Source organism: Melozone crissalis, unplaced genomic scaffold (genome assembly GCF_028551555.1).
Source record: "Melozone crissalis strain CALT ecotype California unplaced genomic scaffold, PUWL_Pcris_2 ptg000012l_1, whole genome shotgun sequence".
NCBI lineage: Eukaryota > Metazoa > Chordata > Aves > Passeriformes > Passerellidae > Melozone > Melozone crissalis.
In genome coordinates this window covers 7,749,178-7,770,191 of record NW_026535790.1, presented here as the reverse complement: position 1 = coordinate 7,770,191, position 21,014 = coordinate 7,749,178, and the positions used below count along the sequence as shown (strand labels likewise).

The following is a 21,014-nucleotide window of genomic DNA, read 5'->3' as shown; positions in this document are numbered from 1 at the left end:
ATGCAAATGCAGAGGTTAATTCTGCCCAGAATAATCACTTTGCAAAGCTAATTTGTGTTTCTGAAAGGGAATATTTCCCATTGGAACCCCCTACATATCCAAAAAGAGATTACTGAGACTAAGCCAGCTCAACAGTAATGACCATTTAAAGCCATTTTTCAGAACTTTCCAACTAGCATGAAAAAGTTGGAAAATAATCTGATTTGTTTTTGAACGAAACAGAACAGGCTCAAATAGCTCATATGTACTCACAGATTCAGAAAAAAGAGAAATAAAAACAAAGAGGATGAAACAACAGCTAAAGAGTCCTGAAAATGTGGAGACATTCCACAGAGACATCCACCTGCACAGCTTTTACCTCTCACTGCTGCTGGGAGTGTGCAGGGCTCTCAGATCCACATTGCCATGGCCCAAGTGACACCTGGTGGCAAAAGCAGCGTCCTCCCATTGCTGAGCCTTGCAGCAGCTGCAGCAGCAGAGCACATCCCTCACCTGCATCAGTGACCCAGGGGTGCTGAGCAGAGCCCCAGCCCTGCTCAGCCTGCATGATGGTGCTGGGGCACTCTGCTCGGCTCTCCTGCCAGTACTGCCATGGACAGCAGCATTCTCCACTGCAGCAACAGGAGTCATTACTTTGCTGTCTGAACCCCTCTGATTTCGTGCTCTAAAAAAGAAGCCCATTAGGACAATATTCTTCTCCTGTATAAATTAGATAAATTTACAGATAAACAAATAGAACTTGCCAAATTGATACAACTCATCTGGAACATATCAGTAGATTTTACTACCTGAGATTAGGTGGTATCATATTTATGTATGTTTTAGTTATCAAACATTAATAAATACATTTTCTGGATTTTGACATTAATCCTTTTAAAGATATGTATACATTTGATTTTAGTTGCACAACTAAATATCCCTATGTCCCTGAATAACTGGACATTCAGAAGTGCCACACATTTTTGAAGCTGCTGGTAATTCAGATTTATTTTTTATTTTAAAGACTCTTGAGTGACTGAGCAGGGAGGATGCTGCAGGCACTGTGAGTGGGAGACAAATTCCTGAGATGTGGGGATCTGCCTGGGGAGCCAGCATAACTTACTTGAGGTGCTGGTGTTCCCAGAGTGGCCCATTTGCTTCTCTACAAAGACTGTGGAGATTTTTGCTCAAATCAGTTCTCAAACTCCAGCAGTTTTAAGTCACAGGCCTTAAAAACAAGCCTTACTCTTTCCAGAGAGGTACAGACTATCAGAGGCACTAGAATGTTATTGCAGAGAACAGAGTTTTCAAAACATGGCCAATCTGTTCCTCATTTACGTTATCTGTTTCTCTTACAGCTATTCTGAGAGTTGTTTCATCTGTCCTCCAACTGGGTAATATTGTCTTCAAGAAGGAGAGAAATACTGATCAAGCTTCTATGCCAGACGATACTGGTATGATTTTCCACTTCAAAATTTAGTTCACATTAAAAAATTAATAAAACAGTAACTGAATAAGCACTCTTTATCAATATTTTTTATTTAATTGCTATTATCTGTGTAGCTCTCAGGCTTTAAAATATAAACCATGCTTAAAATCAGCTCAGTTATCATTACCTTTTCTAGTAATCTTGAATACATAAATTGATGAATGGTGAATTTGTTGCTTGGATCACAAACGTTGATTTTATGGTGTCATCTCTTGTACATACAATAGAGAAGCTTTTAAGGAAGATAAATAATTCTGCATACTTGCTGAGCTACTCATATTCACACTTAGTGATCAGCTAAGAGGCAATTCAGTCTGAAATAAAATCTCACTTTTTTATTCTAGCTGCACAAAAAGTGTGCCACCTGATGGGAATTAATGTGACAGATTTCACAAGATCTATTCTGACCCCAAGGATCAAGGTTGGACGAGATGTTGTCCAGAAAGCTCAGACCAAGGAGCAGGTACCACATGCACTCTGCTCTGCTCTCCTGAAGCTCTTCTCCCTTTTCCCATTTCTATTTCTCCTTACATCTTTTCTAAAGCAAAATATCTGTTTTCTCTCTCATTTCTACAGAAATTAACAGTTAAGTGTTTCTTCTTTCACTTACAATCTCCTCTGATCTTTTCCAGGCAGACTTTGCCATAGAAGCTTTGGCCAAGGCAAAATTTGAGCGTCTGTTCCGTTGGATCCTGGCTCGTGTGAACAAAGCTCTCGACAAAACAAAAAGACAGGGAGCTTCTTTCTTGGGGATCCTTGACATTGCTGGATTTGAGATTTTTGAGGTATGTACTGTGGAACACAAGCTGATTAAACTCATATAGATCCTTAAATGTTAATTATTTTAATATGCAAAAAGAAACACAAAATAGCAAATCCCATCTTGTCATTTAAGTTCACACTTGAAGGTCTCTTTCTAATGTTAAGAATTCACCTCTTTCTTCTTCACAGATCAATTCCTTTGAGCAGCTGTGCATCAACTACACTAATGAGAAACTTCAGCAGCTTTTCAACCACACAATGTTTATATTGGAGCAAGAGGAATACCAGCGAGAGGGCATCGAATGGAATTTCATTGACTTTGGCCTGGACCTGCAACCTTGCATTGAGCTGATCGAAAGACCAGTAAGATTCTCTCTCTGTGGGTGGGATACTCCAGAGGCATCAGTTATGTGTCAGTGCAACAAGAGATCCTTTATTTCCTGGAAGGATCTGTAACCTCAGGGGTGAGGAAGGTGGTGCTCTGTCTGTGCCTGTGCTTGTGATGATTCTGATCTGACACCACTGCCATTGCAGACCAACCCTCCCGGTGTCCTGGCTCTGCTGGATGAAGAGTGCTGGTTCCCCAAGGCTACTGACACGTCCTTTGTGGAGAAACTAATTGCAGAACAAGGCAACCATCCCAAATTCCAGAAGCCCAAGCAACTCAAGGACAAAACAGAATTCTGTATAATGCACTATGCAGGAAAGGTACTGGACAGATTGAGCTGTTTTGACTTAGGGACCTTTTGTTCTTTGATACCCAAAGGATCAAAGAGAAACATTCTGGTACCTGCATTGATGAGACATGTCTTTAATGATAAAATGTGCTTATTAAGTATTTTAATTACACAACACATGAAATAAGATTTGCAAGTCATGGCTGTGCTAAGCTCTCAAGAAAACAAAAATTACCATCACTGAGGTTATTGAAAATCCAAGTAATTTGGAACATTTTCAAGCAAGCAGACTTTTTAAAGACATCAGTATATGTGGAATAAATACTCAGCCCTCAACCCTAGGAACCTTTGCACATTATTTGTCTGATTTTGTGTTAATAGAGTGCCCTGTGTTCTTGGACACTCCAGATTTCTTATCAAGAACAAATTCTTGATGTAGCACTCACTGTTCCCTGCAGGTTACCTACAATGCAACTGCCTGGCTGACAAAGAACATGGATCCACTAAATGACAATGTGACTTCTCTGTTGAACCAGTCTTCAGACAAATTTGTAGCAGACCTTTGGAAGGATGGTATGAATCACAAATCTAAATCACTGATGGGGTTTAAAGGGAGAAACTCCTACCAGAACTTTTTGACAGACACCCCTTGCTGGTAGCACACAACTGTGAACGTGATAAGCATAGAAGAGACTGAGCTAAGACATAAGAATAATGTGTTCTAAAGACATCATTAATGAAAAAAATCATTAGAGAGTTTTAAGCACTATCAAAAAATTTCCTTAATATTATTCAGCAACAAAATAAAAATTATTCATTACACTGTTAAAATGTTGCTGAACGTGTAAAATTGTAGACCTCACTTAGTAGAGGTTATTGTTAGGTTTTATGAAGGATTTCATATAAGATCTGTGGAGTTCTATTTAATTCATGGACATAATAAAATATATTCTAGGTATTCAGTTGCTCCAGTTGTTCTGTCACTACTTAACAAAATCCACATTTTCATCTTTGACAGAAGTAGACTATTTACCCAGAAGGACTTCTAGTACATTTGTCAGAATGCTTCTATTGCATAAAAAATATAGCTGTCCTCTTTGGCAAGCTGCAGTGTAACCATGGCAGTGACGAGTGTGATGTGAGGCAAGGAGAGTTTATTTAAACTGTTCCATTCTTCTTTGTCTATTTCAGTGGACCGCATTGTTGGGCTGGACCAAATGGCCAAGATGAGTAGTGAAAGCTCACTCCCCAGTGCCTCAAAAACCAAGAAAGGCATGTTCCGTACCGTTGGACAGCTCTACAAGGAGCAGCTGACCAAACTGATGACCACCCTAAGGAACACCAACCCCAACTTTGTCCGCTGCATCATTCCAAACCATGAAAAAAGGGTAAGTTCCAAATCATGAAAAAAGGGTAAGTTTCAGATGCTCGGTTTTCAGACTCCTGCCACATTACTCCTGTTGAGCTGCTCGCTGCACGTGGCACAGCTGAACAATGTCTTCAAACACAGACACGTGGATGGTAACATTTTTGTAAATCTGTGTTAAAAATACCTTCTGGTCCCTTTTCAGTCTGGCAAGCTGGATGCCCATTTAGTGCTGGAGCAGCTGCGCTGCAATGGTGTCCTGGAAGGGATCCGCATCTGCCGCCAGGGATTCCCCAACAGGATCGTCTTCCAGGAGTTCCGCCAGCGGTACGAGCCCTCAGCCCCAGCTCTGCCTTTACCTGTCTGTCTGTCTGTCTGTACCAAACCACCCAGTGTGTTTCAGCCTCCCTGACATAAGCATCTTTTGGCAGATATGAAATTCTCGCTGCAAATGCCATTCCTAAAGGATTCATGGATGGGAAGCAGGCTTGCATACTCATGGTGAGGAAAACCTTTTTGATCCTATTATAATCAGGCCTATGCTTTTTATATAAAAGCGTTGAGACTGAATAGAAACGAGAAGTGATTTTTAGTACCCTAAACCTCAGCACTGGAGTTTAAAAATATCCCTGTTTTCCTCCAGATAAAAGCACTAGAGCTTGATCCCAACTTGTACAGAATTGGACAGAGTAAAATCTTCTTCAGAACTGGTGTTCTGGCTCACCTGGAAGAAGAGAGAGACCTGAAGATCACAGATGTTATTATCGCCTTCCAGGCTATGTCCCGAGGCTACCTAGCAAGAAAGTAAGAAAATGTGCTGACAGATAGAATGTTTTCTGCAGCAGAGAATCTGCAGGGGCTTTAGTGTTCCATAGAACAAACTGAAGCTACTGAGACATTTCATTATTATATTGCATTAGAACTTGTGGCCAATGAAGGTTTCACCTCCAGCTCGGAAAAGGCTGATCAGTGTAATGACAGGGAAGCAGTTACACTGTGAAGCTGCTCACACCCCCTCATTTAAACATCTACCAGCAGGAAAGGAGCATTCTAAGCTGTTACTGGAGTCATATGCACTACAAGTAGCAGCACCCTTGGCATCTATAAAACACAAAATAATTTCTTCCACAGCTTTAGTGTGGTGCATTGATCATCTAGCATGATCTGAGTTAATGTACACCATAAAACTATCAACAATAATGCTTTTTTTATCTGCATACTATAAAGGCTTTCAAATTGCCAGACAAAGAAATATGTCTCAAGAAGGATAATCAGTGCAAGATCCGAGTGCCTGTGTACTCTGGAAAGGTGTTCACACCCAGAACTATACATCTGTGCCTCCCCATGGAATGCAAACAGCCAAAAAACTAAAATAAAATATCAGACAGCTAACCAGAGTTATCACCCTTCCTCAGGAAAACACAGGCACTGTTAAAGCAACAGAAGAATTTGTGCCAGACTCCCCAAACCATGTGGCTCATCAGCAGAGTCTCATGCCAGAGTTCCTTTGCTTAATGTGTGTACCTTGCAAGCCCCTTCTGTTCTCAGACTGAACCAATTTGCTTTGTGTTTTTAATCACAGAGCCTTTGCCAAGAGACAGCAACAGCTGACTGCAATGAAGGTTATCCAAAGAAATTGTGCTGCCTACCTGAAGCTGAGGAACTGGCAGTGGTGGAGACTGTTTACTAAAGTGAGTGACTGCTATTTCTCCTCAGTTTTCCAAAGGAAATGCACATGATACCAAGATACATCTTGTCAGGCACATTCCTTTTTCCAAAGCCCATTGCAGCTGGTGTCAAGAGCCTCATTAGTTTCACAAAATCTGGGGTTAGAGATACCCTGGATAGTTCTATAATACCATTAACATTAAAGTTGGTTCTAACTTGAGAAGAAAACAACCTAGTTAGGCAGAAATTCATAAAAAGGCAGAAATTAATTTGCATGCTTGGAGACTTTTTTAATTGCCACAACATGAAATAATTTCACGGGGGTGGATAATGAGAATACCGAGTAAAATGGAATTTTCCAAACATCCAGAGTGATGTATCTATGGGGAACCAAGTAGCTTGGAATTCCTAACTGGGACACTAAACATCTTCCTGCTGGGAACCCATGCAAATAAAGTCTATTTTCCTATTAAAGAGGCTTGGGTGTTTCAAGAATGGCCTTCAGTTTGGATTCAGAAAACTTTTCCTACTTGGATTGATAACAATCTCCTCTGCAACCAGAAACAAGCAGTAACACACAGCTGTGTGTGCACATTGCCTTCCCATGCAGATGTAACTTTTGTACATCGTCAAGGGATGAAAATAAGCCTGGACACATTTCAAAAGTGACTCTATCAGAGGCAGAGGTGCTCACAAGGCCCCAGAAATTAACAGAGAGACAGCCAAGAGCAACACTTCTAAGGCTTGGGGCTTTAAAGATGTTCCCATGAAGCTTGGCTGGACAGTATCTGTCCAGTCTTGAGCAATGACAGCACTACCATTAGTGCCAGTCAGTCCTTGAGTCCATGCTCAGCAACACAAATACTGACAGGAGACATTCTAACAAACCTTTCCATTTGCAGGTGAAACCACTGCTGCAAGTCACCCGCCAAGAGGAAGAAATGCAGGCCAAGGATGAAGAGTTGCAAAAAACTAAGGAAAAACAACAAAAAGCAGAGAATGAATTGAAGGAGCTGGAACAGAAACACTCACAGGTGATTTACAGCTCTGAGCCACTAGCTGTTCTTTGACCATGTCTAGAAGCTGTTGTAATAAAGGTATCTCTCTCCTTTGCACTTGTGATTGTCTTCATAGCAATGGTCCAGAGCAAAAGGTCAGTGCAGACAAGCTCCCAGTCCCTTCAGTAAAGGCCCAACATCCACACAAGAATGTGTGGTGGAGCTGCCTGCCTGTACCCCAGCAATGTCCAGGAAAACAACCAACTTGCACTCCAAGCTTAACTTCCTCTCCATTTTATTTGCGCAGCTTGTTGAAGAGAAGAACCTCCTGGCAGAGAAGCTTCAGGCGGAAACTGAGCTGTATGCTGAGGCTGAGGAGATGAGAGTCCGTTTAGCTGCTAAGAAACAAGAGCTGGAAGAGGTCCTGCATGAGATGGAAGCCAGGATTGAGGAGGAGGAGGAACGCAGCCAGCAGCTGCAGGCAGAGAAGAAAAAGATGCAACAACAAATGCTGGTAAGGAGAGATAAGTGACAAATACAAACAGTAGCTTGGATCTCACTGGGACACAACAGAGGCAGAAAAACCTCAGATCTTGGACAGTGCTTGCTGCACAACCCTCTGTAGGATATATGTCTGTGCTACTGAAGGAAGGACAATCAATTGATACTCTTTCCTCCAGAGTTCTCTTCTTCCTCATCTCAACCCTAATATTTTCTCTAAAACATTAACAAATCTTTCCTTCTATGTTGTCGAGTATTACAGATTGTCTAGTTCTTTATAAAAACAACAAAGTTTACAACATGCAGTAATAAGCATTAAGCATTTTTTAAGAACTGTAGAAGTAGTATTTGATTTCTAGAATTCATATTTTGTGGGTTTCTTTTCCCCCCCTAAAGGACCTTGAGGAACAGCTGGAACAAGAAGAAGAAGCAAGGCAGAAACTGCAACTTGAAAAAGTAGCAGCAGATAGCAAGATAAAGAAAATGGAAGATGATATTCTGGTAATGGAAGATCAGAATAACAAGCTAAGCAAGGTGAGTTCTAGGTCCACTTTCTTACTCTGAAAATAGTGGAAGTTGAGAGAATCTCATGGATTAGATAGTCAAGAGTGTTCCTGGTGTTCTAGTGGAAAAGAAGGTTTTCTCTCAACTTTACAGCTGAGAGAAATAGTTACACTAGACCATCAGTCCTGCCTGTATCAAATGCATTTCTGATTATTTTTCTGTGCCCATTTAAACAATCCAAAATTGTGTAAAACTACTCTGTTGTAGCAACAATATTTTCAAGCAAAATATTTACAGCAGTCATGCACAATCAGTGGAAGACATATCTTCTATCCAAAAGCAGACTAAATAATTCTCTTGGTTTTCAACTAATTTCAATAAAACTTCATGATTAAAACTGGAAAATAAGAATGTCTTCCAGTACTTTTTAAAAGGGATTGCTCCTGTAAGCTGGGCCCTGTACTTAGCAGCCATCAGAGAGAGCCCAAGATTCTAAGAACAGAAGCTTAGAGAACATAAAAGTCATAGACACCCCTCCATAGCTCGTCTCTAACTGAAAAATTGAAATGTATCACTTCAATCTCAAGAAGTATAGCATAAAAGGACACTCTCTTGGACATTTTTGGTTGGCACAGAGTTGATTTGTAATCACCAATGACAGACACATTTGCTAACAGAAATATTTTATTTTTCTTAAGGAAAGAAAACAACTTGAGGAAAGAATAAGTGATCTAACAACAAATCTTGCAGAAGAAGAAGAAAAAGCCAAAAATCTTACAAAGCTCAAGAACAAACATGAATCCATGATTTCTGAACTTGAAGGTAACATGAACAATAGTCTATTGGGGGTTTTGTAGAATTTCTTCATTTTCCTCGGCAAAAACCAAAAACCCTCAACAGAATCTGGAGAGAACTTTTTAAAAATGTGCGGGGTATTTCCAAATTTTTTATGGTGAACCCAGTTTGGTGATAATCACCAAAACCATGGCACCAAACAACAGAAACCTTTTATTCCTTATATCTAAAAGAGTAGAGAGAAAAATGAGGAGAAAAAATGCTTATGTTGGAGAAAGAAAGATGAAATGATTCTTCATGATGGCTAGAAACAAGGCATTGCATGTTGCTCCAAAAACACAGTGACCTGTAGTTAAATGCATGGCCACACTGGAGACCAGAACCATTTGTTGCCTGAGTTTGAGACCAGGTTAAGGACTCCTGGCACTACCACAGTCTGGTGACCAAAATCCCTCCTTTTCCAGTGCGGCTGAAGAAGGAAGAGAAGAGCAGACAAGAACTGGACAAAGCAAAGAGGAAGCTGGAAGGAGAGGCAAATGATCTGCATGAGCAGATTGCAGAGCTCCAGGCACAAATTGCTGACCTGAAGGCACAACTGGCCAAGAAGGAGGAAGAGCTGCAGGCTGCTCTGGCCAGGTACTCACTCCTGGGTCTGCACACGGTGGAAAGCCCAGGCTGGAACTTATCTTGCCCCTCCCCAGAGAAGGGGCAGCCATCAATCTCATCTCTCAGTTCATCCCAACCATGTGCCTCCCCATTTTCCAAATGTCCTTTTGTGAAAAATAATTATGCTATTGCTTGTTCCATAGACAAATAATCTATTTTATTGAATTACCTCCAGGAATCAATGAAAACTGCTCTTCCCATAGGCAAGGGCAGTGCTGTCAAGTATGATGAAATGTAACAATCTAATTCATAGGCAATAGGCAAAAATTAATTAAGAGCCTGATCTTGAACCACTCCAGAATCTCTGTGGATTTTTAAAATAAATTTAAGAGGGAAAACACTCCACCAAAACTTGCTGAATCAACTGATTAGCATCTCCAGACATTGCATCCAGCTGAAGTACAGCTGTCTGATCTTTTTTGCATCAGTCTCCCTTTCTTTGGCACAGTCTTGCACAGAACTTATACATCTTCAGTGTAAACTGACTTCCTCAAAGTGAAATAGTTATTACTTTTTAAAATTTCTAAAATGAAATGTTCTTTTTTTAAAAAGGCTTGAAGATGAAACTACTCACAAGAACAACGCCCTGAAGAAGATCCGTGAATTGGAATCTGTAATTTCTGATCTCCAGGAAGACTTGGAGTCTGAAAAAGCTGCAAGAAACAAAGCAGAAAAGCAAAAGAGAGACCTCGGTGAAGAGCTGGAGGCTCTTAAGACAGAGCTTGAGGACACTTTGGATACCACAGCCGCCCAGCAGGAGCTCAGGTATGGATATGTAGCACAAGGGACAAAAAGGAATGTCCCCAAGCTCAGTTCACAGGCATTGCAGTAGGGCTGGAATGCTCTTTGATGCTGCTGCTCCACTGATGTGTGTCACCTTCCAGAGCAAAGCGTGAGCAGGAGGTCACAGTGCTGAAGAGAGCCCTGGAGGAGGAGACTCGAACCCATGAAGCCCAGGTCCAGGAGATGAGGCAAAAACACACTCAGGCTGTGGAAGAGCTCACAGACCAGCTGGAACAATTTAAACGGGTAAACAAAAATCCATCTCATTGAAAACCATCTCCTAGATAACACAATTTCCTCTTATAAAGCATCTTTATTTATTCACTTCTTCACATGCTTGTAGGCTAAAGCAAACTTGGATAAAGCCAAACAGTCACTGGAGAAAGACAATGCTGATCTGGCTAATGAAGTCAGGAGCCTGAATCAGGCCAAACAAGATGTGGAGCACAAGAAGAAGAAGCTGGAAGTACAGCTGCAGGATTTACAGTCCAAATACACTGAGGGAGAGCGTGTTCGGACAGAACTCAATGAAAAAGTCCATAAATTACAGGTAGGAAGGAGTTTGATGCTTTGCTGTGACACCGTGGGACTGAGAAGCCCAGTTTATCTAGAGGAATTATAGCCCTGCAGCCAAAATGTTCAATTTTTGTCACCTTAAACTCCTACCTCAATTACCTCACAATTAATCAACTACAACCACTCCATCTCATGGAACAGGGAGCTTTTAGTCTCACCACCCCTCTGTACGTGCTGCAGTCTGTAATGCCATCATTGATTCAGTGACCATGATGCAGATCCGACAGTTTCTTTCTGTTCGTTCATTTCTGACTGGTGGGGAAGATTGACAGGTGTGTGGCTTGTGGAAATGTATTAGACAGCTGTTAAACACATGTGCTCAGAAAAGATGACAATGAAAGGAGAATGCTCACTTAGCTACAGTTTAAGAAATAACTGAAGATCATTTTAAATGGTTCTCTGGTAGATGTTCAATGTCCAGATATACTAATCAAGCTTATTGTTACATCTTGTTCATAGCTGCAGTAAGCTTTGCTTTATTATTTTAAGCTGGTGGATAAATAAGAAAATATAATCAAATGCATCAACTTCTGTCAAACTTGGGAAGAGGAAGGAAATCCACCAAAAATCCCCATTCTCCTTTGCAGTTCATTGAAAGGAACATACTAATATTGCTTTATGAATATGACTAGATATAGAATAATAAATACTATGGTAAACTAGGCAAAAAATGGCATTAGATAAGATTTCAGACAAACCCAAGGAAACTAAAGATTAAGGAAGATTTTGAAGCTTTGCAAAATAACTGAGTTTATTCTCTGTGGCATCTCACAGGTGGAGGTTGAAAATGTCACCAGTTTGCTCAATGAAGCAGAAGGCAAAAATATCAAGTTGACCAAAGATGTTGCAGCCTTAGGATCTCAGCTACAAGATACACAGGTAAACTTGCATCCAAGATCAGCTCACCTACAATATTCATAAAATGCACAATAAAAAGACCTAAACTAATGACTGTCTTGCCAATTGCTGTGGTGACTGCAGGAGCTGCTTCAGGAAGAAACGCGGCAGAAGCTCAATGTGTCCACCAAGCTCCGCCAGTTGGAGGATGAAAAGAACAGCTTGCAGGAGCAGTTGGATGAAGAAACGGAAGCAAAACAAAATGTGGAGAGACATATTTCAACACTGACAATACAGGTATCAGTGCCATAATGAAATCATTAGCTCCATCACTGAGAGCTGTGTTGGCAGTTGCAGAGGATCTGTAGAATTATCCTGGCACAGCACATGGACCTTCAGGGAATTTGTGCTGTTAGCCCAGATGGCACCAGTGGTGCTCCACAATGCAGGCAGCAGTCCCCCTGTCCTTTAAAATGTCATCCCTAGGACAGGTACAAATGCAAGGTAGCTCCACACATAGTCTTGCACACAAGGCCTGTATGTGCATCCTAGGCCTGTGCTCTGCCTCGTTTTATGAAGGCTGGTGATGGGTAACTGTCACCAACTTCACACAGGTCAGACTAGGAAAGCTCCAGGTCTTGGCTGTCTCCTGGCCAAGCTTTTGTCTCTCTGCCAAGTTTTGTTGTCACAGCTACAAAGATTTGTCCTCTGAATTCAAATTTCAGCTCTCTGACTCTAAGAAGAAGATACAGGAATTTACCACCACAGTAGAGTTCATGGAAGAAGGCAAAAAGAAACTTCAGAAAGAAATTGAAAGTCTCACACAACAGTTTGAGGAAAAGGCTGCTTCTTATGACAAACTGGAAAAAACCAAGAACAGACTCCAGCAGGAGCTAGATGACCTGGTGGTGGACTTGGACAACCAGCGTCAACTGGTCTCTAACCTGGAGAAGAAACAGAAGAAGTTTGATCAGGTATGCACTTCAGATTTTCCCTTGCTGTGTTTTCACCTATCTGAAACTCACAGAGTTTCCACTGGGACACAGGGACAAAAAAATTAACTAAAATTTAATTATACAAGAAATGTTTAATTTTGTATTTATGTGCCTTTATCAAAAGCAGAGACTTTTCTCTGTCATTAACAACTGACAAAACAGCTGCAATAGAAAAGCCTGTTATTAATGACCTCCTGAATTCACACTACCTTTTCACAGATGCTAGCTGAAGAGAAGAACATCTCCTCAAAATATGCAGATGAAAGGGACAGAGCAGAAGCTGAAGCTAGAGAAAAGGAAACAAAGGCTCTGTCCTTGGCTCGAGCACTTGAAGAGGCTTTGGAAGCCAAAGAAGAACTGGAGAGAACAAACAAAATGTTGAAAGCTGAAATGGAAGATCTCGTTAGCTCCAAAGATGATGTTGGCAAGAATGTAAGTTTTGGCCTTAGAACAATCTCCATAACAATAACTTAAAATAGCAGCTAAAAGAATATATAATTGTTTCCAGTGTGGGAAATTCTCTGCAGCACACAAATCCATTCAGCAAGATCAGATATTTCATAAAAAATTCAAAGGTTTTTCCATTTGTGTCCAAACTTTCAAGGGACTTGGCAAAGTAACTGTAGGCTATGTTTATTTTTAACATAACTTCAAGCATGAAGAAGATTCTAACTGATATGTATTAGTTTATTATACTTCTTTGAAATGGTAAACTCTGCAAATCTTATTTTATTAGTTATATTTGACTTTGCCACCTGGCTTATATTTACTTACATAACTGCAGCAAATTTCCACTTCTGCATAGCCAATCACTTCTTTTATTACAGATATATGATTATATTACTTCTAATATTAAATGAATTAAATTATGATATTTGACTAGATGAAAACCGAAAGATTGGGATAAAGAGAATCTCGTTATTTTAAGACGGTTTTGCAAGTACAAAATAAAACTAATTTAGCATTTTCAGTGTAAATTAGATGGTTCATTGTCCGCACCTGATAGTTTCAAATGTGGCCTACACTGCAGGTATACTGTGTATAACTAGAATTATTCTCATTTGTCATAACAAATCTATTAAATTCTCATTGCTTGAAAGGTCCATGAATTGGAGAAATCTAAACGGACCCTGGAACAGCAAGTAGAAGAGATGAAGACACAATTAGAAGAGCTGGAGGATGAGCTACAGGCTGCAGAGGATGCCAAACTCAGGTTGGAAGTTAACATGCAGGCTCTGAAAGGCCAGTTTGAAAGAGATTTACAAGCCAGAGATGAACAGAATGAGGAGAAGAAAAGACAACTCCTCAGACAGGTACCATTCCCAACAACTGCCTTTGTAAATATCTAACCAAAGGCCCCAGCCTAGTGCCATTATTAAAGTACTTCACTAACTACAATGAAAAAAAAACCAAAACATTACGTTGCCTTGAACATATGGTGATTAAAAAACAAAAAGAAGAAAAAAAGAGTTATTATACTAAAGAAGGCAGGGAGGGTTCCCTGTTTCAGTAGCAGATGCACAGTTACCAACAAATGTAGCTATTTAACTCTACAATCAATATAGTATAAAACATATGAATCACTATTTCTGACAGTCAGAACCACCTTCCCTGTATTCTTAGTGCAAGTGAAAAAAGACAACTTCTAATAGATCTGCCTTCCCAAGGTACACTGGATGCATACAAAAGGATTGGACATAAAACTTATTTGGATAAAACTTATTGGATAAAACTTATTCATACAGAAGTGTTGTGACAGCAAGGACAACTGCTGTAGTCATCATCTTGTAACACATATTTCCATTAATTCAGGACCCAAATTCCTGAGTCCTTTCAAAAATTTTTAATTTTGGGAAAAAATGGAAATCTGTTTTAACTGCCAGGGAAGTCACAATTAACAGAGATATGGGGTCTGTACCCACTATTTAGAGTGTTTAAGAGTCCCCAAGGACTTTACTAAACTGAACTTGTTTTCCTTAATGATCAGCTCCATGAATATGAAACTGAACTGGAAGATGAGCGGAAGCAACGTGCCCTGGCAGCTGCTGCCAAGAAGAAGCTGGAGATGGATGTTAAAGACCTGGAGAGCCAGGCTGACTCTGCCAACAAAGGTCGGGAAGAAGCCATCAAACAGCTTCGCAAATTACAGGTAAGTAACCCCAAAAAGACAGTTTTTCCCACTGCTGTGTCTTATGCAGCCACAATACAGAAGTTAGGTGACATCTGTGAGCTTGATGCCAATTACAGATGATTGGTCAGAAGGGGAATTTTAACTAGACTGCCACATTCAAATATCAGTATTTGAATGCTCAGTTTGAATGACAGTGGAAAAATTCACAGGGCAAATGATTAAAATTTTGAATTTCATGCTTCTGACTTACCCATATGGAGGAAAACAAAGATTCACATGAAAAGAAAGGACTGTAAGATAAAATCTATTGCAAGACTTCAATCTGGGTTCTAACACTTGACTCTTGAGCATAAAGGACTGTTAAGAAATCAGGTTGTCTCTGAATTATCATGTTCCTGTTTATATTTTAAACCTCCATATCGACTGTTCTGTCACATGCTAACAACTAAACAACAAAAATTTTCTTAATCAGAAACATTAAGACTCTACATGTACTCAAATATTCAGAGGACCATAGGCATTACAAAAGATGCAGTGTTCAAGTGGAAGCATTGCCCTCCTTGGAATAGCATTTCAGATCTTTCCAATATGTGCTAACAGATCTCTGCAAAAAAATAACTTCAGCAGCATTATGACCATGTAACTGTGCATGTGTTCTGTTCCATCCACATTTCTTTCAACTGAAATTGTAACAAATTTGTTATTCTTTTCAACAAGGCTCAGATGAAGGACTACCAACGAGAGCTGGATGATGCACGGGCTGCCAGAGAAGAAATATTTTCTACAGCCAGAGAAAATGAGAAGAAAGCAAAGAGTCTGGAAGCAGAACTCCTGCAGCTTCAGGAGGTAAAGTGGGAAACCTACAGCAGAATAAAGGAGATTACATATGGCCTTCAGTAGCAAAACAGAACTGGCAGTGAAGCAATCTAACAGGTCTTAGAGACTGAACTTGTAACAAGTTCCATGTGTTCCACACACTCCACTAAAGCTGTTGGATTTACATCTGAGCACAGCCAGACTGAGCTGAAAAAAATCACCTTGGAAGAAGGTACAGATCCCCAGCCTTAAAGGGAAATGAACTGTATGATCCAACACAAATTGTTTTCAATAGCAATAAATTCTTGAGGGCTTAGTGCTATTATTCCTACCTGTATTAAATGGCCATCTTGTGACTAAAACAAATAAAACAGAAACCCGCTGACAGGCTGGATAAAGTGCATTTCATGGTACTTCCCTAGGATTTATGACATGATAAGAATTCATTCTGTTAACAAGACAATCCATCTCATACCAGCTTTAGAAAATTTACAGTCCTCTGAATCATGCTATAACTACTTAAACATTTACTCATTTCCTTACTATGCTGCTTTTTCCATTTCCCTAGGACCTGGCTGCTGCAGAAAGAGCTCGCAAACAAGCAGACCAGGAGAAAGATGAGATGGCAGAGGAACTTGCAAGCGCTGCCTCTGGAAGGTAGGAACACACCAAATTACACTCAGGGCTCTGAATGTGCTACTAATGCTGCCAAGAGAAGTTTTGCTCTGTTCCCAACAGCCATCTGCCCTTGACAAGACAACATGCACACATATAACTACTTCTATTGAAATATCTAGTTCTTTCCTGAATTATTGGCAGTTCATAACACAATCATAACATATGGTCAGAGCCAGAACTACTCACTTTTCAAATTTACATTTCCAGGACAAGCCTTCAGGATGAGAAACGGCGCCTGGAGGCAAGAATTGCTCAGCTGGAGGAAGAGCTGGAAGAGGAGCAAGGCAACATAGAGGCAATGAATGACCGCATGAGGAAAGCAGTACAGCAGGTACAGCTCATTCCAGCACACAGTTCTGTTCATATTCCAGCAAAAGCTGCTTGTGGTTCTCAGTATCTGGAGCATTGCCTTCCCAAATTGCCACCTGTCATTTGTCTGAAAGCATGCAGCACTTGTGAGAGCATCCTTTCCCTCCTTGCAGGCAGAGCAGCTGAACAATGAGCTGGCAACAGAGCGCTCAACTGCACAGAAGAACGAAAACGCTCGGCAGCAACTGGAGAGGCAGAACAAAGAGCTAAAGAGCAAGCTGCAGGAGATGGAGGGAGCTGTGAAGAACAAATTCAAAGCCACAATTGCTGCTCTGGAGGCCAAAATTTCTTCTCTCGAAGAGCAATTGGAACAGGAAGCCAGGTATTGGTCTCCCGAGGGCACCGCTGTCCATTTATTGTTCCAGTTAATGAGACAGAAAATAAACAAAGGCAAGCAGGATTTGTGTCAGCAGGCTCTCAGTGCCACTAAACTTGGTAAAGTCTCTCACTTAACATTTCTGAGACATATGGCAAGTAACTGAAGCTGCTACAGTTTCTGATTAAGATCCATTTTATTGCTGAAAAGTTCTACTGGTACCATAGGCAAGGATCTGCTCCCCTACATTTTAGAGTAACCGCTCTATGACTCTGCCAGGACAATTGCCATAACAAATTGTGCCACTTGTTGGATTATTCCTTCAGGAAATCACCTTGTGTTTCAGAACACATCTCCTAGAGCACCTCTAGTATACAGCAGAGACATATATTTGGTTTTGTTTTGCTCAGAAGAATATGCCTTAAAATTTTCCTTAGAATTCAAATTCACCTGTTAAATTCAGTAGGACCTTTAACACAGGGGCCCTTGGTGCTGATTTCATGAACCACAAGCCCAAGGCAGGTGGAAAGTACAGAGCTTCCACATCACCAAACACTGCCCTGTCATTGCAGAGACAAGCAGACAGTGGCCAAGACGATGCGCCAGAAGGACAAGAAGCTGAAGGATGCACTCCTGCAGGTGGAGGACGAGAGGAAGCAAGCAGAGCAGTACAAAGATCAGGTACAGACCATGTCACAAGGGCACAGGAGGTTTTAGGTTTTGCCCTAAGAAAGGAAGATTCCATGTTGTGCCTCAAGCAAATGCCCTTCTGGAAAGCAGACTGTGTGCTTGGATTCTATGCTGGGAGAGCCATACAGTCCATTACTAAAAGATGGGACAATATAATTCTTCCATGCTACATCAAGTGCCAAAGCACAAGTCCTTGTTAATCAGCCAGATCCAACGGTCTAACTGCACAGCAATATACAGGACTGTGCACAACACCCTTGGTGCAACACAAATAGAGAGGCTGAACATATTTTACATTAAAATTTTAGCTTTCTCTAATGCAAATCCATCTGCAAGCCAGAAAATCAGAGGCAGGACTATGCAGAGAAAGAAACAATAAGGTTGTGTCTGAATACAGTAGCTATCAGCAAAATGAACTCCCACAAAGCCAAGTTATTTTCAGGCTATAAGTTTCCATCTTTGATTTGGGTCATGCTTCAGTACAACTCCCAATGGAAGCATGAAATTAAAACAAGGAACATAAAGTATTACAAATTAAAGCATTACTCTGAAATCTCCCTTTAGGCCGAGAAGGGCAACGTACGGCTCAAGCAGCTGAAAAGGCAGCTGGAGGAGGCTGAGGAGGAGTCCCAGCGCATCAACGCCAACCGCAGGAAGCTGCAGAGGGAGCTGGACGAAGCCAATGAGAGCAATGAAGCCCTGGGCAGGGAGGTTGCAGCACTAAAGAGCAAGCTCAGGTAGAGTACCCTTGTTTGGGATAGCCCTTCCCACTCACTGAGAGCCTTGACATTTAGAGCTGAACTACAAAAGTGGGAAAAAATCTGTCAGGTGAGGAACAGGCACTGCTAATGCTGCAAAGTTACTCACTCCTTGTGCTAGCTTGGCACTCAGAACAAAAGGCCCAAGTCAGGAGTGAAGTGCATTCCATAGACTGCAGCAGCATCAGGATTTCAGCTGAGATGAACTGTGATAACATGGCACAGGCCTTACTCTTCTCTAATCAAAATCCTTTTGGCTTCAATTGGAACAGAATTAGGCTTGGTTGCTTTTGAAAACACCCCTTATATAATGGCTGTATCTATTTGTACAGAAGCAGTCACCAAAGTGTAGAAATGCTTGTGCTTTTCACACTTTCACACATGCACAACTCACACATAACGACTGTGAACAGTCTTGGACATCACAGGCAGTAAAAAGCAAAGCACATTAAATTATTCTTATTCCAAAGTCTCTTTGGACTTCACCACTATGGGGTTCAGTGTCATCAGACCAAGGAAAAGATTAATACGTCCCTTTGCATTTTCTTGTTAAAATTACATGGCAAAAAGATAAAGCTGTGATCAGTCAGCTACATCCCTGAGTTCTGCACTCACTGGGTTTGAAAACATGAGCTCACTGAAATAAAGAGGCTGACTTGAGTTATAAAGAAATTGCTCTATCTGCATCACTACACCATAAAATTTTGCCTTCTACCTAAGACCAACAGTACATCAGATGAAACACAAGAACCTGTGTATCTGTGTTCTCAAAGTAGTTTGCCAGACTACTTACCAGTAACGTGCTTCAGTGTTCCTGGATGTGGATTCCCTTCCAAGTGAAGGGTTATGGATGTAGCAGCCTTTTCCACTAGCACCACCTTGGGTAATTACATGCTCCTGGCTGCTTTATGAAGCAGTGGCTGTGTCCAGCCCTTTTACATAGAACACTATATAGTTCATTATTGTTTTATCTAAATGTAATGTAATTGGCTGTAATGTACTTTGTTTAATTATTTAAAAGTAATTACCTACCTCTGATCATGACCATGTGCCTAGTTTAACTGCCCAGGACTCTTTATCTCTGTTTCAGAGGGACACAGGAACCTTCGCATGACTAAGCAGGTACCATGCCTTCAACTTTGCAGCTAGCTTGTATTGCACAAATTTCCATTTTCTTTGGCCCTGGTTAAAATTATGTGAGGTTTCTGCAAACTGTGAAGGCTTGGATATCTTGGCATTAATCTGTTTTATCAAAAAAGACAAATATTACAATAATTTAGCTACCATCAGCTGTTCATCAGTGATACATCTTTCTTACAATTAGGTTATGTACTGACATAGACTTACCAACGTTGCATTCTCACAAGCTCTACCACCAGAGTACCTAAGCAAGTACTCTGATTTTTTTTGCATGAATGGTTTTTTTGCACATCATCTTTGTGCACTGCCATGAAAAGTAAGTTTTTTTTCAAATAAAATACACCACTGATTAGTAAAATTGATTAAAAGGACTAATGAATATGGAGTGTCACAGCATGTCATTAGAATTTCACAGTATTTCTTGTGCCTACTGTAATGCTGACCTAAGGTAAGAGCCCATCTAATGCACCTGAGATTTGGGAAGACCGTACTTGCATGTGATTTATCACACACCACACAATCACAGACAAAAGAGAAAGCCTTGCCTTTCATTACATAGCACTCTGTGCCTGTATTGCTTACAGAGAGTTATTACTGAGGCCTTTAGAGCTGTTTTACAGACATTGAATTGCTTGTTTACTGTATTAAAACACAGAGCACGGACACAGACATTAAAGCTGACACTGTAACCTAGCACAGCATTATGTTATACTTATTAGCACATTCTTTGGACACAGGAATAGCACCTGCACTGCAAAAATTAAAGAGCTATTGCCTTGTAATATTTGTATACTTTCTATTTTACATATGCTGGATTTTGCTGTGAATACACAAATATTTAAAGATGATGTCTTGTCCTTGCATGTGCCTTTTAGTCAGCCTAATATTTCCAGTCAGACTGTTACTCAAGCACCACTCCAGCAGCACCAGTTCAAAGGCAGAGTAAATACAGAGGTGCTGAGCAAACACTGGTGCTGAAGGCTCATCCCAGATACGCACACTGTTCTAAAGGTACTAATACCATTGACCACCTGAATGTTATCAAACACATAAACTTCTTGAAGAGGAACAGATATAAACAAAATGGTTTATCCACAGGGCCAATACCAGTTTAAAGAACTGGTAAGTTTATGCATACTGCAACAGTTTAATAAGTAGTCAGTGTATGATAAGCAGTTCACTTTGTAGCCATAACTGTAGTGCACAATTTGGTGAGACTCTTGCTGTCATTCCCTCCAGTCCCATGTTCTCTCACAGCACTTCAGTGAATTACTAAAGCACAAATGACTTGTGGGTAACCAAGTCCACAGACAACACAAGTCCAAGGGGGTGAAGAGCTCTTCCTTTATTAACAAGAAGTAACAAATTTATTAACCTAATTAGAACCTATTTGCTAAATAATGACAAATCTCTGGTGCTGTAAAATAAGAGATCGTGCTGTTAGACCGTGCCAAGCACACACCAGGACAGAAATGACACCCCTGTGCTCAATACATGCCATCAGCACCAGAACACAACCA

The 21,014-nt window shown here is 40.7% G+C and overlaps 1 protein-coding gene across 1 annotated transcript in view; it reads left to right on the top strand.

The window, feature by feature from the left end:
- MYH11 (myosin heavy chain 11) overlaps positions 1-21,014 on the top strand; it is a 54,277-nt gene that overhangs the window by 31,414 nt on the left and 1,849 nt on the right. The window contains exons 11-41 of the mRNA XM_054270572.1: positions 1,338-1,433; positions 1,813-1,931; positions 2,101-2,253; positions 2,420-2,593; positions 2,765-2,938; positions 3,366-3,480; positions 4,099-4,295; positions 4,479-4,600; positions 4,705-4,774; positions 4,917-5,077; positions 5,856-5,964; positions 6,844-6,975; positions 7,247-7,453; positions 7,837-7,974; positions 8,643-8,766; positions 9,204-9,375; positions 9,958-10,170; positions 10,290-10,434; positions 10,532-10,738; positions 11,539-11,643; positions 11,746-11,898; positions 12,327-12,575; positions 12,816-13,028; positions 13,697-13,909; positions 14,584-14,745; positions 15,445-15,573; positions 16,112-16,200; positions 16,429-16,552; positions 16,704-16,912; positions 17,479-17,587; positions 18,161-18,333. Of these exons, the coding sequence (XP_054126547.1) occupies positions 1,338-1,433; positions 1,813-1,931; positions 2,101-2,253; positions 2,420-2,593; positions 2,765-2,938; positions 3,366-3,480; positions 4,099-4,295; positions 4,479-4,600; positions 4,705-4,774; positions 4,917-5,077; positions 5,856-5,964; positions 6,844-6,975; positions 7,247-7,453; positions 7,837-7,974; positions 8,643-8,766; positions 9,204-9,375; positions 9,958-10,170; positions 10,290-10,434; positions 10,532-10,738; positions 11,539-11,643; positions 11,746-11,898; positions 12,327-12,575; positions 12,816-13,028; positions 13,697-13,909; positions 14,584-14,745; positions 15,445-15,573; positions 16,112-16,200; positions 16,429-16,552; positions 16,704-16,912; positions 17,479-17,587; positions 18,161-18,333 (4,756 nt within the window). The remainder of the gene's footprint in view (positions 1-1,337; positions 1,434-1,812; positions 1,932-2,100; positions 2,254-2,419; positions 2,594-2,764; positions 2,939-3,365; positions 3,481-4,098; positions 4,296-4,478; positions 4,601-4,704; positions 4,775-4,916; positions 5,078-5,855; positions 5,965-6,843; positions 6,976-7,246; positions 7,454-7,836; positions 7,975-8,642; positions 8,767-9,203; positions 9,376-9,957; positions 10,171-10,289; positions 10,435-10,531; positions 10,739-11,538; positions 11,644-11,745; positions 11,899-12,326; positions 12,576-12,815; positions 13,029-13,696; positions 13,910-14,583; positions 14,746-15,444; positions 15,574-16,111; positions 16,201-16,428; positions 16,553-16,703; positions 16,913-17,478; positions 17,588-18,160; positions 18,334-21,014) is intronic.